This window comes from Hydractinia symbiolongicarpus, chromosome 1 (assembly GCF_029227915.1).
Source record: "Hydractinia symbiolongicarpus strain clone_291-10 chromosome 1, HSymV2.1, whole genome shotgun sequence".
Taxonomy (NCBI): domain Eukaryota; kingdom Metazoa; phylum Cnidaria; class Hydrozoa; order Anthoathecata; family Hydractiniidae; genus Hydractinia; species Hydractinia symbiolongicarpus.
The window spans coordinates 11,245,631-11,261,281 of NC_079875.1; the positions used below are offsets into that span (position 1 = coordinate 11,245,631).

The window sequence follows — 15,651 nt, forward strand, 5'->3', positions numbered from 1 at the left end:
TGTTTTAGCTAGATGCTTTCTCTGAAATTGTGTTTAGTAAAAACAAAGAAATTTTCACCTTTCCTCACACAACATAAAGAAAGTTCCCTGCCCAGATGTATACATGACTTAACGAAAAAAAATGAAGTAGTAGTAGCGACGGCAGTAAAATTTAGCTCAAGTTTCTTGATTATCAAAAAAGATTTACGCAAAAAAACTTTTAAAGTTTCTTTTATCTTGAAGTATAACTTATTATATTTTGTAAGAGTACTTGACGTGTATTAAGGATATCGTATTCAAGGACTTCAGCATGCAAGAAAAATAACTTTTTAAAATTAAACAATAAAAAATGTTGTTATTGTCTATAATCCTCAACTGTGCACAAATACTATGTGTACATGTTAAAGGAAATAATTGTTACATCAACGCCACAGTTTTATAACACCTTGTTCAATCACTTCTAGCTTGTTTTTTATGAGATTTTACCCTGAAGGTTTTTTAATACCTGATTTTTTGAGTTTTATAAACACATACATGAATACGTTTTTGATAGAGATATTTAGGCAAAGCAAAAAATCAACGAATAAGTTATGAAAATACTACAGCATGAAATTTAAATATATAATACCTATCCTAGTTTTCTGACAATGTAGAAAAAAGAAAAAATAATTCTACCCACAGAACTACAAATGACAACATCACACAACCTATATATAGATTCTGTGTGAGATTGCTTCCTTAAATTGTTAAACAACATTAAAATCATAACTGATAGAGGAAGTAGCCACATTAAGAATATAAATCCTCAATTAACATTGAATATATACATATCATAATTGGCTCATTAAGATTAATTGTCTAATTTAAATAAAGTAACTGAATTCAATATAAACAAAAAAAATAAGTTTGTATGGAATAAGGCCATGAAGCAGTATAAAGTCATTATAAACATTTGTTTATGAAACATGTAGTTAAGTGGGAAGACAGAAAATTTATATACTTTATTTATTGGAATGAGCGTCTGTGCTGCTCATTTAAATTTGGAGGTGTAAGGAAGGGAACTTATTAGAAGAACACACATCAAATCAGAAATGACGAAACTTTTTAAATTTTCCACATCACAAACACACTTTGTTTTTCATGGAGTCTTTATAATCAAATCGAAGGAGTGACTATGGGCCCCACTAGGACCAATGTTAGTTAACATATCTATGGATATCCACAGAAAACATTAACACAATGAAAAAACCTGATGTAAAATTGGAACAAGTAAAAAACTTAGGGTCAGAAAAAAAACAAGCTATATGGTAAAGGATAATACTAAGAGAGCTAAATTTAAAATTACCCAGAATCAAAATGCCAATCTTCATCTCCAACATGGGGTATGCCATCCAAGATTGCATAAAATAACGTTTCCATGACAAAACAAAACATATGTACTGTTATCTTATCTTATCTGGTACATATGTATATTTTATCTTACTTTAACCACATACAGTATATACAGCCTAAAAACTAACCAACAAAACTTAATCCATGTTTTTACATATGGTTACATATGAAGCCATCATATTTTTGAAGCAAAAACTGTAAAAATAGTACTCAGATGAACTTTTCTTTTTAAATACTCTTCATACCTTATATATGCAGTTAATAACAAATCTTAAAATGTGAAGAAAAAAAGCGAATTATTGACTCGTAAAGCAAAACTGACCAGTACACTCGAATCAACTGTGTCTGAACTTCAGTCTCTTTTTCCTAATACTATTTTGCTGAACATCACCCAAAAAAAACAAAAACAACACTTCACAACAACTTTATTACACACTATTTTAGAACCTAAGGCACTTGTGCTAAATACGATGCTCAGCTTATGTGAAGTGTCTATAAAGGATTTTTTCTGATTTTGCAGTTTAAGTTGAGATTTTTATTCCAACATTAACAGCTGATTAGTAACATTAAAAATACAGCAATTACTCTACTAAGGATCCGAAACTGCTTATTTTTAGACTTTAAGGGCGAGGGGTCATTTGACAATTATTATTTTCATTATTATTGAAATTATTTACCCAGGATAGCCTATTTAATTCCTATTAGTACTGCTATCAACGAGGGTCCTGTGGAGGGGGTCATAGTGAATTTAAAGCTCCCATTTGAGCTATAAAAGTCATGCAAGCAAAACCGTTGTATGCTACCACTAATTACAAAATAAAAATAATTTTACAAACTAATTTGGTTGTATTATTATCGAAAAACTTTCAAAGAAACACTTTTACCCCTCAGACCACTAATTCCAGAATAGACTCATAGAATTGAGATCACTTGTTGAACTATTCTTCTTTCAAAGAAATGCAATATGCTAATTAATTTTCAGGTTTGAATTAAAAGTGCTTCTAAAAGTGATCCCACGAATCATTCCTAAAATTTGAATTCGTAATTTAAAATATTATTAGTTGACTAAATATTTACTTATTATTATATTATTCAAATTATTGAATGCTCTTGCAAGACAAATTTTAACTCTCTTAAAAAGACAAACAACAACCATATGCTAGGTACTTCAGCATCTCAAGAAAAGCTGCTACTAAAAGTAGATTAGTTTAACAACCTAGCCACCAACTAGACATGCAACAGAGTCAAACCTGTGATAGTTTTGGTTGTGATACAAAAACATAAGACAGATAAAAGCATAAAACAACAGAATACAAACCTACTAGCTTTAATATATGTCGAGAAAACAAAAAGGCACATAGAGATAATCTAGTTACCTTTATAATTTTGGTTAAAACATGCTATTAAAAGCTCTTAACTATAAAAACAAAGATGTTTCCATATATGAGGTTTCCAATATATCGTTACATCATGACATGATCAACAAACCTTTTTTGCACATAGTTTTAAAGTTTCGTGCACAAAAAAATGATCATCGTAGAATCATTGACAAATCCAGTAATACATTTCAAAGGATGTGTAATATTTGAAAGATAACAATTGCCCTAAAGACACTTGAAAATTAAACATTTAGGTTGACATAACATTAATATATTTTTCCCTGAATTCACCCACTCTAATATATCTAACTATGACGAAGGCTTTTCTTAAGTAAAATAACCCTGACTAAGTATACAGGTCTTTCTTTAAGATTTTTATTTGTGACATGATTATAAGATACCAGAAGTATGCAAAACAAAATTGTTATATACAAACAAAACTGAAAAACTGTTTGAGAATTCCCTTTTCTGCAAGTTAAAAGGTATCAGAATTAATCAGATATTCTTTGTTGTGGATAAAAAAAAAGTTAGCATGATTTGTTTTCTAAACTATTTACAAGCTTCTTTTCAAATCTTGTGAACCAGTAACCATCTTACGGTTTTTCAGGATTTGTCAGTTTGACACAAAGACTTAATAAAAGTTATGAACTAACAAGAAAATCAGTAAAAAGGGTAAAGTTCTTTTTAAGTGCAACCAAACCTATGCCTTCTTCTGTCATTAATATAGGTTAACTAAGATTACTCCAGGATAGAATAAAATGTCCATGATTTAATTAGCAAAATTCGTTCAACATGGCGCCCAAATAATCCAGTATCTAAACATCTACTCAACCAAAATTCTTATGTACTACAAAAATTATTCTTTTGTTGTCTCTACAAGACTTAAAACTAACTCAAATGCTAAACCACTACCTGAAATTTAAGGTTAAACTTCTAGCTAGACATATTTTCTTAAGTTCTTGCTGCTAAAAACTTTCTAACCTTTTAATTGTTATATCATTTCCCTATTCTTCATTCTTCTTTCCTTTTAAATACTAAATAAATTGCAAAATATAATACAAAAGGAAACTATAACAAAACAAACTTCTTTTTAAATGTTAACTTGAAATTACACTATGCATAAGAAAAAAAAATATTGAAAAAAAGTCTACTTAAAAATTTTCTTAACACATTTTCCATTCAAACTTAAACAACATATTTTCAACAACAAAAGACTCATTGTGGTTATAAACTTGCAAATTCTGTCTTTATATTTCAATATTTTTATTTCAACACATAATATTCTCTTGTGATAGATCATTAAAAATGCTACTTGCTTGTAAATTTTAACACATGACTTCAGAATGATTGATAAGAGTGCAAGCCAACTTTTTAGCAAGACTAACTAACTATAAAAATATAAAAAAAAAGGTTTTGATGTTCAAAAACATCACATTTTTAACTTTTCAACAATTTCATTTTTTCAAATGTAGGTGATAAAAATGTGTAAAATTTATAACAAATAGATCTTCCATAAAGTACCCACTATGTTCATTTTTCACAATAGTATCCTATTTATTTTTGTACTTTTAAAAATCTGTAGATTTTTTTCTTTAAAGATAATGTTTTTCTACCTTAAAGAATTTTTTATTGTCAAATAAAAAAATTCAGGTTCCTGGAAAGTTTCAATAACACCAAAGGAAGATGATCTTCACACACCTAATTGTTCAATAGTCATGCACTATGACTAGCAATTTAAAAATTCCTAATTCTAACCCCTTACAGCAAAGGACTTTAGAGTTTGATGGAATATTATATGTCAACGCCAACATTAGATGGAATGATTGAAAAATTAAGGATGAAAAATTTATGATAACAAATAACATTGAAAAAAATTAATCACATCTATAATGTCTTTCACAGCATGATACACTAACCAGAACATTAACTTTCCTTTGCCTAGTGTAGTTCACAGAATTAAACTTAAAGTAGCTTAGCACAAATGCATATAAATCAAGTAATAATAAAAAGTGTCCCTTGTGCGCTTATGATAAAAATCACAAGCAGTAAAATTTACAAATTTTCATAACATTAGAACTAAATACCCCACAAACTGTTCTATTTACATATATGTCAAAAATTATTACGATACTTTCAAAAAATTCCTTATTTTATCAGAATTAAATAATATGAATTTGGACTTGGAAAGAATCTTCTTTTTTAGGGTATAGCTCCAGGTTCTCCCTTAACTAAAGAAACATACCTTGAGAAGATTTCAACCATTCTTTTATTGTTTTTTAAGATAGATATTTCTAGGGGAGTGTGACCATTGATATCTACAGTTTGTAATGCTTTTTTGACTCCTGGTTTCGTCAGTAAGAATTCAGCCAGCTGTGGTAATGTGTGTTTAGCACAGAAATGCAAAAGAGTCCAGCTCTTTTTATTCTCTAAAATAGAATTAATATCCAGATATTAACAACAACAAAAAATGACAGGATTAAAGCTTTGTCGATAACATTTAGGTTTGCATATAGCTACAATTTTAGCTTTACCTTCCTCAGTGTCAGTATCAACAGCTATTGACCAATTCAATGGTAAACCAATATTTCTAAAAGAGGTTGTTATTTTTTTATCCAGCATTGGCCTTTCATTGGCTGGAGTATCCAGCAAGGATGAATAAACGTTTTCTATATGCTGCAAGCTGGATGAGTTTAAGGAGTTGGAAGCTAGTTGTTGAGCTAGAAACTGTGACGAATCACTTGTAAAGACAAAAGTATCAGTTGCCATTATTCTATCAGAGACATCCTTGCAATTATCGTCATCGTAACAAACTGACAACATAACCAATTCAGCTTCATCGTGGTCTAAGAAAAAGATAGATTATTTTTAATGAAAGAACAATATTTGGCAATATAAATTAGGTAAGTTTTAGGTGAGGGTGACAGGTTGGGTGACTAACAGCAAGATAGAGAAGTTACTTTACTCTCCATAATTTCCACATCCGTTTTTGTCACATGAAATACACATGCAAAAATGCATAACATAAATACAAGATTAATTATGAGCAAACTTCAGGATGCTAGTTGTTCACATGCAAGTTTGAAGAATGTATCAACAAAATGTTGACTTTTACAGCTTTTAACTGGAAGTTACACAAAATCGTAGTTATCACAGTTATAAAGATGGTATTGGTAGTGGTGCAAAAAAGGGGTCAAAATATTGCAAATTTAAAGTGCACAATCTTTTGCTAGCTAAAACCTTCGTAACCTTCCTATGTTTTAAGAATGACACAAATACATTTTTATTTGAATGTTTGATAGTAAACTTAGAACTAAAACTTTATGTAGAGTTTACTAACTTTCAGTGGCACTTTACATCACTCTGATCGTTTTGATAAAAAATTAGCTAGTAAGGCAAAATAGAAGGTATCCAGCTAGGCTACAACTCTGGCAAAAATATATTCCATTCTGAGCTCCTCCTTTCCCAAAAATCAATGTTGAAATTGAATGTGCTTAGCTGATGCTAACAGAACTCCAGTGGTAGGGGTAAAAACATTGACTTTGGGGAAGGACAGGAAACACTAAAGAATGTTCCAACATCAAAAATAATGAAAAGGCCAGATTTTATTTTCTTATCACATTTTTCCAAAAACTCATTTTTTAGGGTTGTAACTATAGTTTAGTTGCATGAATAATTAATATAATATTTAAAATTTATTATTTCCAGATTGGCTGTTGTGATAAGTAATCTGGCATATTTCCTTTGTCATTACTCTCTAATTGGCTAATAACAATCATACATATGTATCAAGCATTGTTATAACTAACCCAGTTAGTTTGTGTAATGTAATATAAATTGATTGTGTGCATATCTTATGTGTGCATATCTTATTATAAATCCCCTGTATAGAAAAAGTACTTTTTAAATGACACTGTTTTTATCCCATAAAGGGAAAATAAGATGAAAAATAACTTGACCTGTACACACCTTTTTCTTGTATGAACGTCTGAATTTCGGCTAAGAACATGCTCAATTTTTAGAAGAATCTTAGGCTCAATGTTCTTGGAAACTAGGTTCATGTGTTATTTCTTTTCCCCCTTAAGTTTTAACAAAAAATAATCTTTGTGGAATTTATGAAAATGTCAAACCAAAATGGACAAAATTTTATGGTCCTTTTTTTCCTGCTAGGCGGTATGTCAAAACTGTTTGAGTAACCACCTCTTTCTTTCTTTCCGCCTCACCCGTGTTTCTTTTTCAAGGAGAAACTTTTAAATTGAATAAGAGAATGCAAACATGCTTTGTGAAGTGAGCTTGCAAAGAAAAAAATTGTTTTGACTGAGAAAAAATCACTGCAAAATTTTCTCAAAAAATACTTAAGATGATAACTCATTTTTAATACAAAATTATAGAATTAGGATATCATTCCTGCTGTCAACCTCATGTTGTGTTATAATTTACAAATTATATACTTTAAATTGTAATTTTTTTTACAAAATACGACGCAAGAACATCCAAAGGAAAGCTGTGAATCACTTAGAAAATAACCACAATAAAAAAACTCAAATTAGTATCCTAATCCTGAAATCACAAATGTGTAAAATGTGAGTTTTTTCACTTGAAAAAAATAAACCGGTAAGATATTTCTTCCATAATAGCTTTGACTTATAGCTATTGTGAAAGAAATATCTGTTATTTTTAAAGCACTGCCAGCAAGCCTAGTAAATGTTATTTTTATAGATGTTATTTTTTAAAAAAAAGATACAGTCAGTAACTGGAGACAAAGGAAATAATGCAAGCAACATCACCAAATTTCATAAACAGCTTGAAATGTTACGTTTACTTAGAATAAGTCATCCAGGAAGCTACTCATATCATCAAATTAAAAGCTAGAGCTATATACCTAACTTATATAACACCAAGAATAAAAAACAAACCATTAGAATGGCCCAGCATCTTAACGATATTATCCTATATTATTACCAAATGTTAATAATTAGATTGTATGACACATTATTTCGGCAAACAATGCACATAAACAAATCATTATAATGCACTACTTTGCTGCAAACTAAAAATTTGCTCATAACTAATCTTATTTTCATGTTATCCGATATTTTGGTATGTAAATTTCATGGAAAGAAAATGAATATGGAAATAGGTCTATTACCATTTAACTTTCTGTAATTCAATTTAAATGTTTGTATATACATTTTCGAAAAAACCATAAAATAATAATAGATACAGATTTTTTTGAAGTTGAAAAGAAAATCACAATATGTACCATTGAAAAATATACACCATTGTTTAATAGTATAGTACATCCAAAAAAAAGGCCTTCTTGTGATAAGATTTTTATATGTTGTTTCGGAAAACAAAATACTAATTAAAATGTAATACACCCTAAAACCATAAAACATGTCAGAAACAAGGCAGAATATACTATTCAATACGTTCTTCCTAACACCCTCTTCCATTATGATAACTAATTTTTTTCAATGTTAGGGAAGACTTCAGCTACAAAAATAGTTCTTAGATTTTGCATGTGCATGTTTTATATTTGCACAATGCAGATAAAATAATATTAAACATTTTATATTTCCACCATTTTTTATTAGGACAAGAATAACTTTCAAAATATTATGAGAATAACTTGTGCTGCATAGTATTTACACATGCAAGTATTTTTTAGCTTTTTTTCCTTTTCTTTAGGCTTCAGGTTAAAAAATTATTAACTATTATTATTTTTGGTTTGTGAACCCAACGACTAGAAAAAATTAATTTGCTGCCCCTACAACAACTAAATAAAGTCGCCTTTATTCCAGCAAAATAAATTATCAGCAGATACAGATTAGGCTTTTAAAGAAATTTAAAATATAACTGAGCAACTATACCATAATAAAATTTTGAAACACGTACCTGGAATAACAACTTGCAAAGTGTATGGATTAAGAACTTTAGCAGATGTTATGTGGCGAAGCTTTGAACCTTCAAATATGACATAATATAGCGTTTCTTCACTCAATGGTGTGTCAATATTAACGAAGGAAAAAAATAAACTTAGACCACCCTAAAAAAAAGGTACATAAATGATGTATAGTCAACCTTTTAAGACAGCACCAGATTACGTGATACCTCCTAACTGCATGTTATGCAGTATCTACTGTCCTTTTTAACTCTTAGTCTTAAGTTGTTCTTGTGTTAATTAGTACCAAAATTCTAACTATGCATTCTCATTTTTGATCACTGTGGATTAAAGAACTGGTGAGGGAAAAAAACATAACAAAAAAGTATCATATACATAATGAATCCCAGTGAAGAACACATTCATCAACGACAACCATAAAACTTTAAAATGTAAACTTAGTCTTAGAATATATATTTGTAATGTTAGGCTACAAGAACCTATAGTTTATGTAAAGAAATTAAGAAAGCATGAAATACTTACAAATATATGGGCTTGTTTTGGTGTAAATGATACTGAAAATTCATCTAAAACCAAATAAAAATTGCTTAACGTTTAAATTATGCCTAGCTTAGAATGCTCAATCAATTCATGTTGTGAGACTAGACATACCTTGTTTTTTCCTAAAAATGTATGCCCTGGTGAATTAAGTTTACACTTTTCCACAAACGGTGAACAAGATATTGAAATTTACCATAATGTAAAAAGTATTGAGAGAAGAAGTTTCATTAATTTTTTTCACCAATCCAAAGAGAGAAGATAAGACCATATAAGATGTGTATGTTGTTTACAATATCAAACAGAAATTTTAATCTGCTCCAGATTTTAGTTTTCGTAACATGAGATAAGAAATAATACTTTACCATCTGTTCCAAGCCAAATAGATTAACAGTACTTTAGACAGATCATTAAAAGTGGTCATTAAGATATAATATTAAAATCTTCAACCCCAAATTTTATCTTTGGTTATAGTTTCACTTATCTCTATAAATTCAATGCAGCAGTAAACAAATTATTAAAAAAGGGAATATAGGATATCTTTCACACAAGAGGAAATATGTAATACTAGCTTCAGGAGATGTAATAATAAAATGAGACACTAGCTATTTATAGAACTCAGACAATGATAGAAAAATAAAATAAAATCAACATTGACCAGAGATCAACAAAAATAAAGACAGAAAAGCTACCCTATAAATGCAACACAGGTTACAGTTAAAAGAAGATTGCTGTTTATATAATTTCAATTCAAAATTAAACAAATAACGTTTTTTATTGTTACATTTACTATAATTTGCAGCTTTCTTTTATATTTTGTTGAATATGATATCATTTAAATTAAAGTAACAAAAAATTCAATTTTCATAAAAAAGCAAAATAGAAGTTTAAAAGAACAAAAAGAAAGAAATATGAGTTATAAGAGAAAATTAACAACATGTAAAACTGCAGTAAAATAAGAATGATATAAGTGTTGTAACTTAGGATAACTAAGAGCACACCTTTACTGCTAAGATCATTTACTTCATTGTTCACTTTACCATTGCCAGCTTCCAATGTTTCGATTTTTTCCTGATCACTATCCATAATTATAGGTATCTTCATCTCCTTTTATAACTTTTCATCTAGTACAAACAAAAAAACAAAAATGCTGTCTTTAAAAATGCTTTGTTACCTATCCTTCCTACAAAGAGGTTAAGCATTTTGCAAGTTTAAGACTGCTTTTATACAAGGCCTAAACATTAGTTTATGCATATAAAAAAAAAACATATCGCCGCTGTACTATGGCACTGATAAAACGTATAGGTTAAAGTTAGCGTAAAGTATTTGGTTATTTTTTATTAACCATTTCTTTTCACGAAAATCTTACAAGGTGGAAGACTGAAATTGTAAAATTCCTAAGAAAGTTTTTGTGTTGTGCGTAGCATATTTCAAAAATTACAATAAAAAACTTTTATTTATCCAATAAAATGCTAATAACAAAATTATCTTCTCCTATCCTTAAGATAGTAATAGTATTCTTAAAATGACTAGAATAATTCTTATACGGATAACATTAATAGTTTAGCTTGATAGAATTCTGTCCCTATTCACCTTGGACATATTTAGAAATCAAGTGTACCTAATAAAGATGATACTAATCAAACTGAAAAAGCAATTATGTGCAAAGAACACAAAAAAATCAAATATATCATCCTAGAACAAGTTCATCATTTCCCTAGAAAATGATTTTAAATATTAACAGTATAATTTGCACTTATTATATACATACAGCAGCGTTTCTGACCCACGTCAGCAATAGGTAACTGACAATGCAAATACTGATGTGTTAACCAAGCAGGGAGGCAAGCTGATGCAAACATCCTACCTGCATGTGAGCATAAAGGCATGCTACTGCATCTCTCTTACAAAAAGCGTTTGATGGCATCATATTATGACAGATTTGCATATTTTACATGACAACTTCACAAATATGGAGGAATATACTCTGTCTATTATTTCCAGGAAGGGCCATGACTTAGATGGGGGAGTCCTAGAGTATATAACGCTTATTTTAAGCTATACGCATACCCAATTAGGGTCCACGCTCTACCAGACAACTTCATGCAACATCCAATGGCCCACACAGTGTGCCATCTCCCTAATTTTCCTCACGTCTTGGGTTAACCTGGGGCTATGGAAACATTCACTCGCCCATATTGAAATTCCACTATTTATTTTTAGGCAAGTTTCAGGTTTTTCTATCCGTTGTTGTTAAGCTTTAGAAATCTTAATAATACCATTGATGTTAATCTAAAGCACAGTATTCACACTCTACTTGCCATATGAAATTACCCAGTGCAAAAAATTTCTATCATGACATATTGCAAAAAATTTTCAGTATAGATGAATAATTAAGTTTTAATGTTTTAATGGGATTTGTGCGCACATGAAAAATATAAAAAACATTGACAAACAACTAAACCTCCAGTATAAACATATACTTTAGGTGAAATAAGCCAAATTTTTGTTAAGAACTTTCTTTGCACTGGCTAGTAGCATCATTTTACTGATATTCCAATTTACTATATATATGGACTATATATATAATTTTAATCAGTAACTATATATATACTTAACATTTTTGTTGCGGAGCGTAGGACTGAGTCCCCTATAAGTGAAAAATTTTAGATGCCCCTTTCCGTTGATAATGAATGTATAATGAATCGTATAAAAACAAAGATCTCACGTGCTTCATGTTAATCGATCAAACGGTTTCATCTTCGATTTGATGAAACATTTCCTGGGGTTTCTGCATTAGCAGTACCGCAGTGTGCTCTGGACGCAATATTGCATGGGCAAGTGACATATATTGTCTTGGAGTGAGGAAAAATATAATTGTTTTGCTTTTATTCAAATATATAGAAATATAAATAAAAACATCTGTTATAAAATGAATTTATAAACTAAGATAAGTTGAGTATATTGAACAAAATGACAAACTGGCAAATGTCAACTGGAACACAGAGACAGGTAAGCAATATAAAGTAATTGATTTCTAATAGAAAGCACACAGAACAAAACTTGCATAATAATTTAATGATAAATAAAAAAATCTGCACTTAATACACCTTTACGATTATTCAGAAAAAATAACACTCCATCGCAGCTTATTTTGCGATCAGAGGAGGTAAACATCACACTTTTATAAGAGTTTAAGGAGAAAACACATTTTTTTTGTGATAACTTTTCTTGCCGCGTTTTGTTTTTAATGAAAAGTACACATAAGTTGTATCTTATTATTATTAACGTTTCCTGAAAATTTGAAGGAAATTGATACGACGGAAGTTAAAAAACTGGAAAAACACGCTTTCGTCTCTAACAAACTCACATAAAAACACGATTTTTACCTCCTTTTTTCCGATATTGTAAAACGATGGAGAGCCGTAGGAGCGCATATAAAATTGAATTATCGTAAAGGTGTATTCTTTAGATTCATCTATTACAAACTGATGTAAACAATAACCTTAAACGTGGATGGATTTGCAGACTTATTAGTCATTTTCTGCAAGTTAATTTATGAAAGGGGTCTGGGAATGTAAACAACATCATATCACAATAAAATTCAACTATTATTTTGGTAGTTTTGGAATCTATCTCAATATCAAATAATTACTGTGAACACAGTATGTTTAGCGTATAATCCGCCAACTCCGTAAAAAAAAACACAGTTAACGTCCTTATATCCATATCGTCAACATATCGGTTATTTTAAACTTTTATTATCGTAGTACTATCTGTCGCGAACCGTTTGGGGGGTATGACAAGAAAAAAAAATTTATTAGTGGACAAATAACCCGGATCCGACATGTACTATCATCCGGTAAAGCTGTGATGGATCCTTCAACTCCGTGAAATTTGAAAAACGCGTTTTCTTGCTTTCTGATGACTAGCAAAAATAATTTAAAAATTAAAATATTCAATAGAAAACTGTCTCGACTCATCTCACAAAATATATCAAAAATGACCACCATTGCGCTTGACTTGAAAATCACAAAAAGGTATAGCTGGCTGAACTTACCGCCATATTTTCGTCATGCGCGAGTTCCAACACCCCTAAAATGATTAAGTTGTAGTATCAAACCCTCCGAATTGAATTTATTCATTAAAAATGGTAGACAGAGCTGTGGTAAGTTGTTGTAGGCTTCGAAAGCAGTTTCAGGGAGTTATCGGATTCACAGAGTTGGCGGATCATACGCTAAATACATTTTATTAATGGGACAAAAAAGCTTTAAAACACCTAAAGCTACATTTTCAATAAAAAGAATGTACCATATTGTAACATAATATTTTAGATCAAGCTAATGGTCAGATGTTAATTATTCCTATTCTTCTGTTTAAATAATTTTAGCAAGCTTGCTAACTAATATAAAGTTTTCAATCATTCCTTTTCACTTATATCAGGCAAAAGATTACGAATTTCATTTCTTCATAGCAAATCTGGCTTAAGAAGTATCTTGCTACATAATATCTTAACCTGTTCCAGCTAGTTAGCAACGATATATCAGCCCATTATGTCAAACAATTTGGCCAACAATTTATAATCATACAAGCATTGATTTCTTAAGTTAAGAAGTAATTAGCAACAACATAACGCTAAATCCTTCTGTTTAATAAGTGAAAAGATTAGTTAGCTAGTTATATATTTATAATCTAATGTCAATTTGTAGATAGCTAGCGAGCAACGAATCTTCTTCATTTCTTGTCCATTTTTAAGTGTCTGATCTTTCTTTACGCAAATACATCAATCAAGATGGCCTCCTCTTGAGAGATTTAATTGGTGTGTCGGAAAAAATCATAACATTGCTTCCATTAGGACAGGGCTTTTATCCTGTGTCTCTCCGCGCCCGCGGCCAAGCCGAGTCGAAAAAAAAGGACAACATCCGGACGGCGATGTATTGTCTTCAAAATAGTACAAGATGATACAAGATGCCCTTGGGATGGGGTTGGAAGAAGGAAAAAATAAAGATGAAAAAAACATCACAGCTTAATATGTCCATCTAAACAAGAGAATCTTACTTACGTTTATCAATTTTGCTCGGACAATAGGCCGAGCACCTCGCGCTCATGTGTTTATTGTTTTGAAAAACAATGGAGAATTCAAAAGATTCGTGGCGCTTTAAATTCGAGTTTTGTCTCCTTCTCTCTTTCTATATTCCTAGGTGACACAAAGCATTACAATTTAATTCCATTACACTACATCAAATTCAGGTTCGGTAGTGTTTTTTATATATACATCTTCGTTCGCGTTCAACATCAATCCCCTTCTCCCTACCTTGTAAAAACCGCTACTTGACGGTGGGTTCGTTACCGTCTTTAACAAGAACGACGAGTATGAAAAGTGCATCTAAAAATAGTTTAGATTTCATTCAGAAATGTGTATCTGTTTTATCTTCGCGGGTTGGACGGGGTATATTAATGACCTACTCAAACCTTATCTAAACCGTGTTAGTTCTGAACTCAGATTCCTCTATATCAAGTTTGTCTTTATTACATCCTGCCAAGCGGTTTAATCCTGGGCTTGTTGACAGGAAATTTGAAGTCTCTACACTTTTTCTACCCAGTTATCTTCCAAATTGTTTCCAAGAGTCCCGGACCATCTCAATCTTCTTGTTAACCCTTCTAACACTACGAATACGTAACGCTTCTTAGCTCATCTGAACTTTCAATCCGCTCTTTCAAACTAGTATTATACATTCACCTAACCATTCTGAAATAATTACTTTTTAAACGATCAAGTCTCACTACCTTATGCCCAACCTCGATCCCCGGGCTCGTTGTCTCTTTTTTATAATGGGAGGTTGCCTTATGCCATAACAGTTCCACACAGATCGCATACCACCTGCATATTTTACCTTAACCGACAAGACTCTTGTAGTTAACAAAGAAAGTAACTCACTAAGCTTTTTTTAAGTAAAACTTATCCTGCAAGTAACAACATTTAACCTAAGTAACATCCAAACATGTAATCTCAATGGCGAGGTAGTAAAACTTAATAATTTTCACTTGCCGTACCAGGTAAAAAGGCCTTGTGCTGATCTCTTTGAGACAAAATCCCGAGGTTTATCTCAAAGAACTTTTGGGTCGAAAAAACGTCAGGTTTTTGAAGAATTTGCGGTCACATTTACTATTTACGGGTGAACAAAAATAAAATTGTACTGAGGCGAAACACAATTACTAAATTTGGAGTTTCACCAAGAGAGCGTACACTACGGTTTCGAAAAAAATTTAGATGCAACTTTGGCTAATTCCCAGGTTTCTCAAAAAGCCTTCGCCTGTTCAACGACAGATAAAACGACCTTACAAGTTTATATGAGCCTAACTGCTCCGTCCTCTCGACCTTGCCCCCAGGGCATCTTTTCTGACATCGCTACCGGTTATAGAGAAGAGACAACAGGTGCTAGGAACGAGGATGACGTCCTC

The 15,651-nt window shown here is 30.8% G+C and overlaps 1 protein-coding gene across 2 annotated transcripts in view; it reads right to left on the reverse strand.

Moving 5' to 3' along the window:
* The window catches only part of LOC130638398 (A-kinase anchor protein 13-like), a 49,633-nt gene extending 35,747 nt beyond the window's left edge, over window positions 1-13,886 (reverse strand). The window contains exons 1-7 of one of the 2 annotated variants that reach the window (XM_057447000.1): window positions 13,706-13,886; window positions 13,250-13,284; window positions 10,191-10,313; window positions 9,175-9,218; window positions 8,646-8,796; window positions 5,282-5,593; window positions 4,993-5,176 (exon numbers count right to left, since the gene is read on the reverse strand). In XM_057447000.1, the coding sequence (XP_057302983.1) occupies window positions 4,993-5,176; window positions 5,282-5,593; window positions 8,646-8,796; window positions 9,175-9,218; window positions 10,191-10,293 (794 nt within the window). In that variant the 5' untranslated portion in view covers window positions 10,294-10,313; window positions 13,250-13,284; window positions 13,706-13,886. Of the gene's footprint in view, window positions 1-1,324; window positions 1,455-4,992; window positions 5,177-5,281; window positions 5,594-8,645; window positions 8,797-9,174; window positions 9,219-10,190; window positions 10,314-13,249; window positions 13,285-13,705 lie in introns of those variants that run through there. The other variant, XM_057447001.1, reaches the window with a different exon arrangement.
* Between the last annotated feature and the right edge of the window lie 1,765 nt (window positions 13,887-15,651).